Raw genomic sequence first — 18,118 nt, forward strand, 5'->3', positions numbered from 1 at the left:
GTCTGCCTCTCTTGGTCACAAGTCTAATGTCAGTTCTTGGACTGAGGATGACTGACCCGCTTCCTGAGAAGAGTAGTCTCTTTATATAGTTTACAGTGCTTTATATGCAGGCCTACTGAACCAGGACAGAGAGTGTAAGGGGAGGGCAAGAGTGACACTTCCACAAACTTGTTACTTGCATTAGGGGTGTACATTAATTATCCGCCCAGTGTTTTTAGTTCCTGCTGGAAAACTTTTAGCTCCCCTATTTAGTCAGGAATACAATCACTAAATAAAGATACGTATAACGTTTATAAAGTTGATATAATAGTCTTTAAATATTCCATGTGTCCATCGCTTTTGTCACAAGGACAATGGCCAATGATTTGTCCTGTGATCTGATTAAAATGCATAAGGATGGATGCATACGAAATAAGCTGAATTGGCAGAGAATTTTTGTAAACGCTCTTAATTCTTGAATGTGTGCATTTAACAGATCTGAATAGTTGACAATGCTAGACCCCTAGTACCACACTTGGGCTGTAGCAAGTGGTTCTCCAAAGTCGAAGAGTGATGGATCCCTGGCACTGAACCTGGCCAACCAGGACTAATCCTGTGATTGTCGTGCTACTTAAACAAGGCAACTAGACGCTATAGTAAGCGGATCTCCAAAGTTGATGCTGGATTTATAGATGGCAAGTCTTAGTCAACCAAACCTAAAGAGGCTCACACATCAACAAGAATGTGAGGTGGCTCTTCTACTTTTGTGGGTTCTGAGGCTCTACAGGCACCTGCCTTTCTTCTCTTCTCTTCAGAAAAGCTGACTAACTATAGATAAAAATAGTCCTCAAAGGGCAGAAAGAAAAAAAAACGATAAAAGAAATATTGAGAACATCACAGGAGATTCAAGCTCGCTGCATCATAAGCAATTAGAAGGAACTGAAGAATGGTTGACGTCACTCCCTTTATACCCTCAAAATCCTTCATCCAGTGAGGAGGGGGAGATGAGTAGCACCAACACAGTCCTCACCAGAAGATTCTGGAATCTCATAGCACAGGTACTTTGATCCATACAAGTGAAAAAAAAGCAGAAGCCACTCAAAGAGGATTGAAAGGAAAGGAATGCTCTCAAGTTTTCTGAATATGTGAGCAGATACAAGACCTGTGAAGAAGTTTAGAAGGTGGCTCAGGGAATGAACCTGCTGTGGTACATTACATAGCTCTAAGCAGCACGAGGTATTTTTCACGCTCTTTTCCATCTTCCTTTTCTGGAGAGCACACAAACACACATTTCTGTAAAGCTGTTGCAACCATCTTTACGGGCAACTGACTGAAGACTGGGAAACTCATGGAAAACTAGAAGAGTGCAAGAGACTTTAAAGCTCTGAATGGTTGCTGCTGTCTTTAGGAACCAGCAGCTAAGTGTAGTTTGATGGTCCACTATTCACATTAGTGCAGGGGTGATTACAAAAATTTGAATTTATCAATGAAGATGTAAATATTCTCTGAAAAAATTTTTTTTATTTGATCTTTAATCAAATGCCAATAGTTGGAAAGCTTATTTTAAAAATAACTGACATCTGAATTTTACATTTATATTTCAAGTTTTATACTACAGTGAGTTTTTACAACCAAGTAACAAAATCCTGAAAAAGAGATGATGGTTAAATGAGTCCTCTTCATACAAAACTAAAGTCACACAAAATTATTACCTACGTTGTGACTAATTTTTGCATTCTTTGCAGAAAGAAAAATGGCATACTGGGATAATTAAAATTAACAATGGAATTCAGAAGTCATTCACGGATGAATATATTTAACTGCCTATAAGTTTCTGTCTTCTCTACATATTAGTGTATTTTTTTTTTTTAAAAAAAGTTGTTTAGAGATGCTGACCTTGGTATGTCATCCTCTTCCCAACGAAAAAAAGTTCCAGTAACGGAATTTTCTGGCAAATTATCTTTGTAATATCCAATTCCATCTAAAGTATCACCTAGAAACAGAAACATATAAGGAATCATGTTAGTTTTACAATACTTTACATTTTTATTTGCACACTTAATTACCCTTTTAAAGTTATAGGTTTGCACTAGCAATATGAATGCTTTGAAAGAAGGAAAGAAATGCTTTACAACATGTGTGACAAACTTCAAAAAGGAATCACACTACCCTTTACCTTACTGATAATTTCTCTACCTATGAATAGATTCACATGGACACCCACCAAAAAAAGAAAAACAAATATTCACAGCATACGATGAAATCATTAAAATTAAAGCTGTAAACTACTTTTCTTTTTTTGCTTTTTAAGGGAGCTTCAAGGGAAATTATTTGTCATCTCTGATCTAAACTCCCTCAGGATTCCCAAATGCCTGGGGCCTCAGCCAACCTCCCAATAGAAATCAGATACCAGATAAAACTCCAAACATTACTTAGCACTTTTCGTCTTTCTTATGCCCTGAACGGAAAGAGAATACACAATGTATTCCAGATGTGGTGTCCATAACAGTAAGTAGAAATCTGCAGTGAAAGCAGATGGTGTCTGACCTGCAGATAAAGAAAGGACTGTATAAGTTTGCTCAGAGGTTTCAGTTTAAGGAATTGTGCTCCAGGGTCAAGCTGGGGAAGTGCCCTCTGAAGATTTACTACCTCCTCTGTGGTCTCCTTGTGGAACTTAACTCTTCAGAGGAAGGCACGATGAAGCACACACAGGCAGTGGCACTAGAAACAACAGTTTTGCTTTTGCTGTTTGACAACAGCAAAAACAGACTCTAAAAAGATTACTCAAGTCTCCCACTTCCACACTAAAGATCAACTTGAATTTCAGATTTTCTCAACTTTTATTGGCTTGTGGCACACACCAACAGTTTTTTAAATTTAATTTATATCCTTCAACAAGAAAATCTTCCATATTTGTTAACGAAGATCTATTAGTGATCCAGGAGACAAGTGTCAGTCCCTTGGGTAAATATATACTTAGATGAACGTAAATACTTTTTTTCTTCTCCAAAATTAGTTGCATGTTCACTGATATGCACCATGCATCATTTAGAAACACAGCTTCATACACACTTTTGAATACACACACAATAGGACTCAGTAAGCATTTGTGTGTTTTAAAGGTATAGTACTGAATCTGCTAAATAAGTATTTAATCAACATTTTACCTGTAGACCACGTACTAGGAAAAATAGTATTTTATTTTGAAAATGTATTTTCTTGAAGCAATAATGGTTTTAAAGCATTCTTGCCCCTACTACTGCTACTTTTTTTTTTTTTTTTAAAACAACCTCCACCTTGCAAATAAATCAAAAAAGTAAGGGTCATTTTCAGTAATAATCCAATCTGAGTCTATTTTTAAGAAGTTATTTGTGAAGATTTAAGGGCACCCCTATAGTCCTCTTCCCACTCCTGGAATAAAGTCTAGCTCCTACAGCAATGTTCGTGAACCCCTAGGGTTCATGGCAAAAGAGGAAACTCAACTGCTGAAGATTCCAGGTCTTCAGCAGGTATGACGGGGGACCTTTCCCCCCACTAATATACCACACTGAGAAGGAGGGAACAGACATACCTGCTTCCTCCAGACATATGCAGGCAAGGTCTGAGAATACCACATTGCCCCTCACCATGGATTTGCCTGTTTAGCAATCATACTTCCAAAATGGTACAGTTGTCTGAGTAGCAGGACTGCCTGTGTAAATCAACCATCTTGGTTTGATTCCCACAAACACAGTTAGGTACAGGACTGATACTGGATTTGCTACTCCCTGCCAGGACAATCTGTGGTACTGCCCACAGGGGAAGAAGAAACAGGCATGTGTGTCATTTGGTTACACCCACTCTCCCTGTCCAAACTCTCCTCCATTCAGGAACTAGACCTCTCAGACTTAAAGATGGGAGAGAAATTAAGGGGCTAGCCTGATAGTCGTTTTTTGTTCACCCTTCCAGATAATAGATTAAAAACAGCAGACCTGAAATGGAGCTGAGAGGCTAGGCACAGCCCGTCTAAAGCAAGAGGCGGAGAAAGAGATTAGAGACCCAAAGACTTGTTTCCACAGGTAATGAAACTGGCCACAACTCTTTGAGCCCACCTACAAGCCAAGTGTGACATCTGAATGTTGTTTTCCTCTCCCCACATTTAGACAACTAGACCTCTGAAGGGAGGACGGAAGAAGAGAGTGTTCCCTACACCTAAGTTCCCTGTAAGCTGCGCAGCCGTGCAGCAGGCTACCAAGGGCCGTGCAGGTGGGGAGAGGTGCCCCTCCCCCAGCCTGACCCAGCCAGCCCCGCCAGAGCTGCCGTGGCTGTGGAGAGGCGCCCCTCCTCCAGCCCAGTCCAGCTGGAGCTGCCGTGGAGAGGCGCCTCTTACCTGGCCCCAAGCTGCTGCGGGGAGAGAGGGCTGGGGGTAGTCCTCTCCCCCCACTGCAGCCCAGGACAGCCTGCACCCCAAACCCCTCATCCCATCCCCACCCCAGAGCCCGCCCCACAGCCGGAGCCCCCAGCTCCTAGTGATTTTAGCAATCCAGGGCACCATTTGTTCCACTTTCACCAGTCTCTCTCTATTTCTGTCTATCTCCCTTGCTTCTGCATAAGTTTCTCAGTGTTTCCCCTTGACTCCTTTTTTTCTGTCATTGGCAGTTCTGTCTCAGCAACTGTTTTGTCTTTTTCTTAGCTTCTTTCCTCCCTTCCCATCAGACCCAGGCTTAAATGCCACATTGAAGGCTGTTCATTAGTTTCCAACATGATGCGCTCAGTGTAAAACTGAGATTCTGAGCCTCTACTGTACATCCAGGCTACCTCAAGGGGAGATTACTGTCATGGTTTTGTCATTTAAAAATGATGAACCTGAAGGAGAACAGCATGTTGCTTTAATATTGGAAAATGTAGTGGGGTCACCCCCTGCATCCCAACCCTCTGCCCCAGTCCTGAGCTCCTTCCTGCACCCCGAACCCCTCATCTCTGGCCCCACCCGAGCGCGCACCCCTCAGCCAGAGCCCTCACCCCACTGCAGCCCAACCCTCTGCCCCAGCCCTGAGCCCCCTCCCGCACTCCGAACCCCTCGGCCCCATCCCTACCACACATCACTCCATATTGGTGCACATAAGAAAATTAATTACGCACATGGACGTAAAAAATTAGAGGGAACACTGCCTACACCCTATCTGCCTGCTTCTGGGAGGCTCTTTTGTTATCTTTTGGCTCTTTTGGTATCTTGGGAAGAATGCAAGTACCTGATCCTGCTTCTCCCCTTTTCCTCCCAATGACTGGATGTAGGGCCCCATGGATTATTCCCCTTGAAGATCTTTTCTCCTTATCAGAGCTGCAGTCCTCTGACCTCCCACTGCTCCCAACATATAGAACAGCAAGAGGGTGGAATTATTCCTGCGCGTGGACAGGTTAAGGGTTCCAAGAGCTTTTTGGATATATTTAAAATAAATGGCTATAAGGGGCTTCATAACAGAGTGTGTCTGTCTGTCTCAGGGTGGATAAAAAGTGATGATTTAAAAAAAAATCAGATTTTTTTATTTAAATAATTTTTTTTAATTCTTATTTAAACTATAATTTTTTTATTTTTTTAAATAAATTCATTTAAAATTAAATCCAAATTTAATTCAAATATGTTTAGGCCTAAACTCATGATAGTCTCTTAAAACATTTAAATAAAAAAATATATATGCTGAATCCATGAGCCTCCATCAAAAACTTTTGAGTTAAAGGCTGCTTTTCAATATACAGAAATAACTGGGGAAAATACCGAACTCTTAATGTCAAGCTTTATAAATATGGTACAATATGTCATGTACTATATTAAGGGCTTGTTTTGTTTAATAAAAATATATTTTATATGCTGTTTTGTGTGTTTAATTAAATTCCAGTTACCATCCTAATGCAGCTTGATGCAAATCATGAGCAAAAAGTTACTTAGTAAATAAGCAGTAGATCATTCACCATTTTCTAACATTCTAAAAATGTACATTGAATAAGAATCTGAAAATATTAAGTTATATAACTGCTTAAATATATAGTTATAAAGTACCCTCTTCGGTATCAAAAAGATGTACCAAATCTAGCATAGAGGCTCTATTTAGTTGTAAATGAACATGTTTTAACAGTTATATTAACCAATGAGACTACATCTTTCTTTAGAAAATAACTAAAATACAAAGAAAAAGTTGATTTAAATGGGGGCTTTCCACTTGGTGATTTAAAATGCTTTGATTTGTGTGTGTGTGTGTGTGTGTATATGTGTGTGTGTGTGTGTGTAAAAATAAAAAGGGAACCACAATTTAAAATCATATAGACGACTATTTACCATTTCTGATGCAAATAATTTTTAACAATTCCTTTAAACTCATTATTTTGTAGCTCTGACAGATAAAAGACACAACTCTACATTTTTGTTTAAGTAACACACCAAAAATGGACAGTCCGTAGTTATTTTTCTAAATCTCAGTCAATTTTGTCCCTCTCTTTTCTCCCTCCCCATCAAAATACTAAAAGTATTTATATCACATTATGGAGTAATCATTTGCAAATTATACTTTTATGTCATGGGAATTTGAAGTACAGCATGCCAAACTGATCTTTCAAAGGGAGAGTTAAAAATGTCTCCCTTTCTCAGACATAAATATTGCAAATTTTAACCTGGAGAAAACAGCAGTGGTATAATAAATTAGAAGCACTTTCATTAAAAATTTTGTCAGAGGATAACAACATAACCTAGCTATAACTTCATGAATGTGCCACTACAATAAAGAACAAACCACAAAGGATCTAGGGCACAACTGAAAGAATGAATAGCAAAAATATTTAAACAATGCAATCAATCAACTAACCTCACGAAAGCTTATGCTCAAATAAATTTGTTAGTCTCTAAGGTGCCACAAGTATTCCTTTTCTTTTAACCTCTACATGAATTCTTCAACTAAAGATAAACTGTGGTACAAGCTGAATAAGCTTCCCTTATAATTTTGGACTGGAAAACAGGTGCCTAACTTTTGTGACTTGACATTCAAATCCACATCTGTCATGGGTAGCATATGCCTTGATAGTTATGCAACAGATCACGTGTCTCTAAGTGGCCCTTTTCCCACTCTATTTTGCTTTTTAAGTCCAGAAAACATGCACAAATTAGAACAATGAGAGAAAGCTCAAAGTGAATTTTGATGAAGAAGGCAAAGCTATAAATGAATAATATACAGTACACAGATAATACACAAAACTGTATTTAAGTCAGAGCAAAGAATGGTAAAATCTGAAACCTAATGTTGATCCATTTTGGAAGCAGTGGTTTGAACCTACAAAACAATTATTTATGATTTAGCCTTGAGAAATAAACACCTTACTTCTTCTCTTTGCTTTTCTGAATTTGACAGCAGCCAGGTTTATTAAATTCATTCCATACAGGTTGTAGTCTATAAACAGTTGTAGGAGGTAGGGAATATGGGCTTCATGAGGCTGGTAAAATTTATTCATTATGGCTCCACCTTGTAGAAGCTCACATACTCTAAAGTTAAAAACAAATTGAAACATGTTGAAAAGTTACACCATCTTATTGGGTTTATCAATTAAAATCACAATAAATATTTAAAAATTCCACAAATATATTTAGTTTTACTAACATTATAAATGCTGCAAACCTCTACGTTTTAACAAATGTCCTTAACAAAACTGGTCTGCCCTAATAATAATTCAGTAAATCTGAAAATAGGCACAGAGGAGCTATAACCGTCCAATTATAAAAATCTCTACAGAAGTATCATAGCACATAGCAATAGTACTGATGTAAGGCCCTCAGAAGTCCATGGAAAGCTTTGCATTGACCTCAATGGCCCAAGGACAGTTGGATAACTAAATGTTATTTGTGACTTTGAAAATCTCCCTGTGGTCCTTTGCCATATTAACAAACAAGTCATAAATGTTTGAAAATTACAAACTGTTCATGCGTAATACAGTACTCTAATTTTTTAACAAAGCAACCTTTGTAATGCAGCATATATCTGCAGACACGTATTTTCTTCAAAGATCTGTATATTAAAATAAACATATACCTTTGAATAAATACAAACATGCAATTAATTTATCTGAATGTCAGACTGGTATCTGCATTTGTAAAGGGTTTCAGTGCATTTATTTGACTATATAATACAATAAAATGTTATCTAAAAATAAAAACTAGGTAATTAAAGGAAGAAACTATGATAAGATAACACAGTTCAAATATGAACGATTAAAATCTAAAAGTTTCAATATATGGTTCCTACAGCAATTGTAACTCAGCCACATTGTGCATATACAATATATTAAGACAAACTTAACATCATATGAAAAAGCCTTGTAAAATTCTTTTATCCTACTTATTTGGATCAAATAACTTTCTGGACGATCATTAACATAACAAAAGCCATTCTGTGTCAGGCTAATGGTCCATCTACCCCATCTCTGACAGTGGCCAGTGCCAGACGCTTCTGGCAAATGGAGGTTTAGGGACATCTGAAGCATGGGATTGTATCCCTGACCACCTTGGCCAATAGTCATTAATGGACTATCGTATTAGTTTTTTCATAATCATAAATTAGATTTTAGTAAGGTTAACATATGATACAAAACATTACATAGATCCAAAGGATTTCAGTTATGCTATGAACTATAAAGACTTAATTTCCTGGGGTTTGTGCAATTATCTCAGTCTTAATGTTGCATTAACTGTTCTTTGAATTTAATAAACATAATGTTACATTACTGATTTATACCAAATTATCTGATTTTTCCAGATCATTTTAAATTCTGTGATTGGATACCAGAATTTAAAATTTTATAACAAGCATTTTTATTTATGAAAATTCACCTCATAGTACTTGAAATATCACTATGTTTAATTCAATCCTGTTTTAACTCCATTGATTTAAACAGAGTTACAACAAGAATTATTTTGACTGAATGTATTTAAGTCTGAATAGACAATTAATTGCAGCTACATTTCATGTTTCATTTCCCTTGCATAAGCTATTCCTTAAGACTACTCACATGCTTAACATTAGGTATATGCTTACATACTTTGCTGAATTGGGGGTAATAATTACTAATATTTAGGGCTGTCAACCTATTAAAAAAATTAATCGTGATTAATCGTGCAATAAAAAAATTGCAATTAATCATGCAATTAATCACGCTGTTAAACAATAATAGAATATAATTTATTTAAATATTTTTGGATGTTTTCTACATTTTCAAATATACTGATTTCAATTACAATACAGAATACAAAGTGCACAGTGCTCTCTCTATATTTATTTTTTATTACAAATATTTGCACTGTAAAAAACAATAGGATTTTTCAATTCCCCTAACACAAGTACTGTAGTGCAATCTCTTTAATATGAAAGTTAAAATTAAAAATGTAGAATTATGTACAAAAATAAAACAATGTAAAACTTTAGAGCCTAAAAGTCCACTCGGTCCTACTTCTTGCTCAGACAAACAAGTTTGTTTACATTTGCAGGAGATAATGCTGCCCACTTCTCATTTACAATGTTACCTGAAAGTGAGAACAGATGTTCGCATGGCACTGTTGTAGCTGGCATCACAAGATATTTACGCGTCAGATGCGCTAAAGATTCATATTTCCCTTCATCCTTCAACCACCATTCCAGAGTACATGCGTCCATGCTGATGACGGGTTCTGCTTGATAACGATCCAAAGCAGTGCAGCTGCATGTCTATTTTCATATTCTGAGTCAGATGCCATCAGCAGAATGTTGATTTTCTTTTTTGGTGGTTTGGGTTCTGTAATTCCCACACTGGATTGTTGCTCTTTTAAAACTTCTGAAAGCATGCTCCACATCTCATCCCTCTCAGATTTTGGAACGCACTTCAGATTCTTAAACCTTGGGTCAAGTACTGTAGCTATTTTTAGAAATCTCACATCGGTACCTTCTTTGCATTTTGTCAAATCTGCAGTGAAAGTGTTCTTAAAATGAATGTGTGCTGGGTCATCATCCAAGACTGCCATAACATGAAATATATGGCAGAATGCAGGTAAAACAGAGAAGGAGACATACAATTCTCCTCCAAGGAGTTCAGTCACAAATGTGATTAATGCATTATTTTTTTAATGAGCATCATCAGCATGGAAGCATATCCTCTGAAATGGTGGCCGAAGCATGAAGGGGCATATGAATGTTTAGGATCTCTGGCACATAAATACCTTGCAACGCCAGCTACAAAAGTCCCGTGTGAACACTTGTTCTCACTTTCAGGTGACATTGTAAATAAGAAGTGGGCAGCATTATCTCCTGTAAATGTAAACAAAGTTGTTTGTCTGAGCCATTGGCTAAACAAGAAGTAGGACTGAATGGACTTGTAGGCTCTAAAGTTTTACACTGTTTTGTTTTTGAGTGCAGTTATGTAACAAAAGAAAATCTACATTTGTAAGTTGCACTTTCATGACAAAGAGATTACACTACAGTACTTGTATGAAGAGAACTGAAAAATACAATTTCTTTTGTTTATCATTTTTACAATGCAAATATTTGTAATAAAAATAATATAAAATGAGCACTGTAAACTTTGTATTCTGTGTTGTAATTAAATCAATATATTTGAAAATGTAGAAAAACATCCAAAATATATAATAAATTTCAATTGGTATTTTATTGTTTAACAGTGCAATTAAAACTGCGATTAATTTTTTAATCAGGATTAAGTTTTTTAATCGCATGAGTTAACTGTGATTAATTGACAGCCCTACTAATATTGTTGTTGTTTTAAATGTACACATTTCTTCCAAATGAAAATACATGGAATAGTCATCTCACTTCCCTTTCTGGTTCAGAAGACACAGTGAAAGCTGTTGAGAGTTCTATTTTATTATAGCCTTACCTTTTCACCATTGAAGGATTGTAAAGATAGATCTTCATAAACTCTCTCTCCTTTTCATGATAACCATAAAAAGGCCTGGAGAGCAAACAAACAAACAAAAAGATTACTGATCATATTGTAGCAATATTTACACTTAAATTTCTTTCTCTAGTTTGTTTACCTTTCTCCACTCTCGAAGATATGTTGGGCATTACACATCTGGTGTTTTAGTCACAATTTATATATCATAGAATCATAGAATATCAGGGTTGGAAGGGACCTCAGGAGGTCATCTAGTCTAACCCCCTGCTCAAAGCAGGACCAATCCCCAATTCAATCATCCCAGCCAGGGCTTTGTCAAGCCTGACCTGAAAAACTTCTAAGGAAGGAGATTCTACCACCTCCCTAGGTAACGCATTCCAGTGTTTCACCACCCTCTTAGTGAAAAAGTTTTTCCTAATATCCAACCTAAACCTCCCCCACTGCAACTTGAGACCATTACTCCTTGTCCTGTCCTCTTCTACCACTGAGAATAGTCTAGGACCATCCTCTCTGGAACCACCTCTCAGGTAGTTGAAAGCAGCTATCAAATCCCCCCTCATTCTTCTCTTCTGCAGACTAAACAATCCCAGCTCCCTCAGCCTCTCCTCATAAGTCACGTGTTCCAGACCCCTAATCATTTTTGTTGCCCTCGCTGGACTCTCTCCAATTTATCCACATCCTTCTTGTAGTGTGGGGCCCAAAACTGGACACAGTACTCCAGATGAGGCCTCACCAATGTCGAATAGAGGGGAACGATCACGTCCCTCGATCTGCTTACTATGCCCCTACTTATACATCCCAAAATGCCATTGGCCTTCTTGGCAACAAGGGCACACTGCTGATTCATATCCAGCTTTTCGTCCACTGTCACCCCTAGGTCTTTTTCCGCAGAACTGCTGCCGAGCCGTTCGGTCCCTACTCTGTAGCTGTGCATTGGGTTCTTCCGTCCTAAGTGCAGGACCCTGCACTTATCCTTATTGAACCTCATCAGATTTCTTTTGGCCCAATCCTCCAATTTGCCTAGGTCCCTCTGTATCCTATCCCTGCCCTCCAGCGTATCTACCACTCCTCCCAGTTTAGTATCATCCGCAAATTTGCAGAGAGTGCAATCCACACCATCCTCCAGATCATTTATGAAGATATTGAACAAAACCGGACCCAGGACCGACCCCTGGGGCACTCCACTTGACACCGGCTGCCAACTAGACATGGAGCCATTGATCACTACCCATTGAGCCCAACAATCTAGCCAACTTTCTACCCACCTTATAGTGCATTCATCCAGCCCATACTTCTTTAACTTGCTGACAAGAATACTGTGGGAGACAGTGTCAAAAGCTTTGCTAAAGTCAAGAAACAATACATCCACTGCTTTCCCTTCATCCACAGAACCAGTAATCTCATCATAGAAGGCGATTAAATTAGTCAGGCATGACCTTCCCTTGGTGAATCCATGCTGACTGTTCCTGATCACTTTCCTCTCATGTAAGTGCTTCAGGATTGATTCTTTGAGGACCTGCTCAATGATTTTTCCGGGGACTGAGGTGAGTCTGACTGGCCTGTAGTTCCCAGGATCCTCCTTCTTCCCTTTTTTAAAGATTGGCACTACATTAGCCTTTTTTCAGTCATCCGGGACTTCCCCCATTCGCCACGAGTTTTCAAAGATAATGGCCAATGGCTCTGCAATCACAGCCGCCAATTCCTTTAGCACTCTCGGATGCAACTCGTCCGGCCCCATGGACTTGTGCACGTCCAGCTTTTCTAAATAGTCCCTAACCACCTCTTTCTCCACAGAGGGCTGGCCATCTATTCCCCATGTTGTGATGCCCAGCGCAGCAGTCTGGGAGCTGACCTTGTTCGTGAAGACAGAGGCAAAAAAAGCATTGAGTACATTAGCTTTTTCCACATCCTCTGTCACTAGGTTGCCTCCCTCATTCAGTAAGGGGCCCACACTTTCCTTGGCTTTCTTCTTGTTGCCAACATACCTGAAGAAACCCTTCTTGTTACTCTTGACATCTCTCGCTAGCTGCAGCTCCAGGTGCGATTTGGCCCTCCTGATTTCATTCCTACATGCCCGAGCAATATTTTTATACTCTTCCCTGGTCATATGTCCAACCTTCCACTTCTTGTAAGCTTCTTTTTTATGTTTAAGATCCGCTAGGATTTCACCGTTAAGCCAAGCTGGTCGCCTGCCATATTTACTATTCTTTCGACACATCGGGATGGTTTGTCCCTGTAACCTCAACAGGGATTCCTTGAAATACAGCCAGCTCTCCTGGTCTCCTTTCCCCTTCATGTTAGTCCCCCAGGGGATCCTACCCATCTGTTCCCTGAGGGAGTCGAAGTCTGCTTTCCTGAAGTTCAGGGTCCGTATCCTGCTGCTTACCTTTTTTCCCTGTGTCAGGATCCTGAACTCAACCAACTCATGGTCACTGCCTCCCAGATTCCCATCCACTTTTGTTTCCCCCACTAATTCTTCCCGGTTTGTGAGCAGCAGGTCAAGAAAAGCTTCCCCCCTAGTTGGCTCCTCTAGCACTTGCACCAGGAAATTGTCCCCTACGCTTTCCAAAAACTTCCTGGATTGTCTATGCACCATTGTATTGCTCTCCCAGCAGATATCAGGAAAATTAAATATATATATTTATTTATACTTCCCAAACTAAACAAAATCTTAGTTAATTTAGAAGTAAGATTGCTCAAGGGCAAACTACACCAAAGCAATTACTAAAAATTTGGGAAATTTCTAGTTAATATAATATTTGCACGCAGGACAATAAAAAGCCATGAGTCCTATCACCCCATAAACCATTATAATCCAGATGCACTCATCATCTCAATATCATCTTTCAGCTCCAATGCACAGTCATCCCTAAGGATATATCCAATTCCTCAAAATCTTAATTCCAACCTAATATTTTCGATAGGTACTAATGAACATCGTAGGTTTCTAAACTGAAAGTATGTTGGTCTGTAAAGTATCGGACTCTTGCTGAGGTCAGAGTTTGGGTGTGTGAGGAGGGGGAATTAAGGACATAAAAAAGAAGTGGTAGAAGGGCCATCCATATGCTGTCCCAAGCAGAAATTTCAATCCAACAATCTTGGTCAGGTGCGTCAACCTAGGAATCCTGTTCAGTTTGGCCACAGGAGGTTTGCCAGAGAGAGAAGCTGCCCGCTTTGGTTCTGAAGCATTTTGGATGACAACTGTCTCCTCCTTCCTGCTTGTTGGGGAAGGGAGAAAGAGAAACACTGGGAGCCAGACTATGGGCTTTTTTGTTGTTTTGATTGTGAGGAGGTTGGACAAGGAGCCCAAGTAAGATGGAAGACTGAGAATGGATGAGGAGCCCAATGGTGGGGTTGAGAAGGATGAGGAGAAGATTAGGATGAGAAGCCGCAAGAGGGAAAATGGGACTGGGAGCCAGGGTGTGCAGGGGAAGACTGGGACTTTGAAAAATAGCCCAGGGCTGGTTGAGCAAGGGATATTGGGACTAGGTGAAGAGTCTGGGATGGAAGACTGGGACTGGCTGTGCGATGGGACAGGGGCAGGGAGACGAGGCTAGACAGGGAGAAGCTAGATGGGACAAGGGTAGAAAGGATTGTTGGCACAACAGCGTGCTACTTTCCAGAACCTAACATTGAACACAAGATTCCATAGTCTCAACATTCCTTTACTATCAGCAAATAGCTGTGAAACCCACTGGAGAAGTGTATCTCTCTATCCCCTGTCATGTATGACCCACATAAAAAATGCTAACCTACTACTTCTGTCTGTTACTCTGTTAGCTCAAGTGGCAGAGGTCTGTGGGGTGGTTCTAAAGGTTCCAATCCTGTTCATGACCCATGTGCATGTCAACATGATGCCACGTGATGGATTTTTCAGTTTCTTTTTTTTAAAACCTAGAAAATTACATATAACATTAAAAGAACATTAAGATTGCAAAGCTAAGCACTGAGAAATTAGGAAATGCCTGAATTAAGATTACCTGTGGACTCTTTATTTGGCCCTATTGTCTGTATGCATTATGATACAGTTTTAGTTGCACAATCACATTCTATTTTTCTCTACAGCACTCCTGTCTCATTCAGTGCACAGAATGGATCATGCTCAGAGGATGAATTAGAGTTGTGTAGTGAAGGAGGCTGCTTTCTGTAGGACCTCTGCCTCACTTGTTGCAGAAATTGGGAAAGGTGTGTAATGAATGAGGAAGGGGACTGCTGGAAGAGAAAGGATGGACCCCTGGTTAAAGAAGTTGAATGCCACCATTAGAGAACTGGATTCTACTCCTGCCTCTATTACAGTTCTTGTGATGCTAGGCAAGTCACAACTTTGTAAGTGGCCACTAACTGTGTATTCCTCATTTTCTGGATGCTCAACTTGTGACTCTGGGGCCTGATTTGCATGAGTCTTCAGCACTCACAACTTCAACTTAAGTCAATGAAGCTGTAAGTGCTTACCTTAGACCTTAGTCCATCCCATGCTTTGCTGAACACTGGGCTACCCACATTTGCCATCCTTGCTTGTCAACTGCCCTTCTCTCCAAATCTTCCCATTTCATGTTAAGGTGCTTGATGTTGTTCAGAACTGTTCATTTCCATGTTATTCGCAGTCTTCCTCTCTTTCTTCTTGCGCTTTCTGGCCTCGACTCAAGGGCGGTATTTGGTAAGTGTTCTTTTTCCATTCTCAGCACATGTCCCAGCCACTGATTTCTTCTTTTGTAGATTATTTGTGAGAGGGTATCTTGTCCAGTAATTTTTCTGACTTCATTTGTCTTCCTATCTCTACAGGTTTCAGAGTAACAGCCGTGTTAGTCTGTATTCGCAAAAAGAAAAGGAGTACTTGTGGCACCTTAGAGACTAACCAATTTATTTGAGCATAAGCTTTCGTGAGCTACAGCTGAAGTGAGCTGTAGCTCACGAAAGCTTATGCTCAAATAAATTGGTTAGTCTCTAAGGTGCTACAAGTACTCCTTTTCTTTTTGCTATCTCTACAGGTTATTCTCAATATTCTTCTCAGACATTTGTGATGAAATGCATCCAGTTTTGCGCATCTTTCTTGGTAAACTGCCATGTCTCACTGCTATATGTTGTGATGGCGATAACAATTGCTTTGCGCACATTCAGCTGTAAGTGCTATATAATGTTAAATACTCTGAAAAAGCAGACCCTAGGCATCTCAAATTGGGTACCCAAACTTAAGGACACTTTTGACCTTAAATGCTCTGTGCCTCAGTTGCCCATCTGTAAAATGGGGATAATAGCACATCATCTCACAGGGGTGTTGTGAAAATGTTTGTGAAGTACTCACCTGAGCATCCACATTGCATTGTAAACCTGGGCTTAAAATTGCTGGACTTGGGCTAACGTGTCCATACTGCATTATGCAGACCTTCTGACTCGAGTCTGTGGCTTGAGCTACACTGCAAAATGACAGGGCTTGGACCCAAGTATCAGTAGGACTTGGGCTCTCACTCTCTCCACCCAGATCCTGAGTGCTTTCTGACCCAAGTCAGACTGATTTGTGCATGGACGGAAGAGCAGCTTGAGCTCAAATCTGAGTCAGAGCCCAGGTTTAGCGTGCAGTGTAGACATATCCTAATAATTCTGTTTTCTGAGCAGGGTGTGAATGCTTTAGGGTAATAATAACTTGGACTACATACTGAACAATGAAAAAACACAAACTCTACAATAGCTGCTCTTTCAGTGAACACCTCTATCCTATGCACTGAATAAGGCAGAGATCCTATAGCAGAACTAGTATGAGATCATGTAATTAAATTTTGTTGAAGGAACATTAGGACTCATAGAAACCACACAAAAACCACTCACAACACAAAAGGGCCAGTTTCTTCAAGGACACAACTGACTTCTTCCAGAAACTCTGCAACATTAACAACCTTCCTCAGAACACCATCCTTGCCACCATGAATGATATCTCCCTATCCATCAACATCCCTCACCATGACAGCAGCACAAGCTGCCTTGAAAATCTACAAGACAACGGACAACACACAAATGTCCATCCCAAACACATCTCCACTCTAACACTTAATCCTCCCACATAACAACTTTACATTTAACAACAAACACTGTGTCCAAACAACGTGAATAGCCATCGGTATGAGGATATGCCAAGCTCTTCATAGGCCACCTTCAGGAAGAATTTCTGGAAAAATGCACCACAAAACTAGTAATATACCTGAGATAAATTGATATTATCATCTTCTGGACAGATGACCTAACCTACCTCATCCATTTCTACCATAACTTCAATAACCACCATCCATCCCTCAAAGTCTCGCTAGAACACTTCCACAACAGCATTAACTTCCTGGACACCACGATCAGCTTCAACAATGTAATTCTACAGACAACTATATACAAGAAACCAAAAGATCACCAAGCTTACCTCCACAGGTCCAGTAACTGCCCCAGACACAGCAAGAAATCTGTTATCTACAGCCAGTCACTCAGATATTACAGAATATGCTTCAAGGAGAAAGTCTGGAATACATACCTCAACATGCGTTAGACTGCCTTCACCAAAAAGGACATTTCAGAGTAGTAGATCAAAGCATGGAATGGGCCACACAAATACCCTAAGAGAACATGGTTCAAAAAAAAAAAAAAAAAAAAGCCCACCATCCACACACCTTTAGTTGTCACCTACCACCCCACATTGGAACCCATATGGGGTACCGAACAACTACAATCCCATGCTTGATGGGGACCACGTCCTGAAATAAATCTTTTCCAAACCACCTCTTCTGGTCTAAAGATGACCTCCCAGCCTTATCATCAGAAGCAAGCTCCCCACAGTCCAGGACATTTCAACTCAAACAGCACCAGACCTTGCCAGAACAACAGATGCTACTCCAGGGGGAATTCTGCAACTCTGTGCATGTGAAGAATTCATGTCTGGTGCAGAATTTATTTTTCCTGCAGAAAATACATTCTGCCCAAGAAGTGCTGCAGTTCTACCTTTCACCCACCAAAGGCCACTGTGGTACCAGAACAGCCAGCAGCTGGCTGTTTTGATCATAGCATCCTGTCCGTGGAGCCAGGTTAGGACAGACAGAGTGGGGCACATGGTGCTGCTGGGGGGGAGGGGACAGGTTACAGACTGGGGTTCAGAAGAGTTAGTGGGGGTGGAGGGGACAGGATGGGGCGCGGGCTCAGGAGCTAGTGGAGTGATAGCATTGAGCCAGGGGCTGAATGGGAGAAGTGCTGCAGTGCCACATGG

The 18,118-nt window shown here is 40.0% G+C and overlaps 1 protein-coding gene across 1 annotated transcript in view; it reads right to left on the reverse strand.

Annotated features, from left to right (window-relative positions):
* REV3L (REV3 like, DNA directed polymerase zeta catalytic subunit) overlaps positions 1-18,118 on the reverse strand; it is a 258,653-nt gene that overhangs the window by 128,018 nt on the left and 112,517 nt on the right. Inside the window, exons 3-5 of the mRNA XM_077812949.1 lie at positions 10,861-10,935; positions 7,326-7,486; positions 1,876-1,972 (exon numbers count right to left, since the gene is read on the reverse strand). Of these exons, the coding sequence (XP_077669075.1) occupies positions 1,876-1,972; positions 7,326-7,486; positions 10,861-10,935 (333 nt within the window). The remainder of the gene's footprint in view (positions 1-1,875; positions 1,973-7,325; positions 7,487-10,860; positions 10,936-18,118) is intronic.

The sequence above is a fragment of the Eretmochelys imbricata genome, chromosome 3, assembly GCF_965152235.1.
Source record: "Eretmochelys imbricata isolate rEreImb1 chromosome 3, rEreImb1.hap1, whole genome shotgun sequence".
Taxonomy (NCBI): domain Eukaryota; kingdom Metazoa; phylum Chordata; order Testudines; family Cheloniidae; genus Eretmochelys; species Eretmochelys imbricata.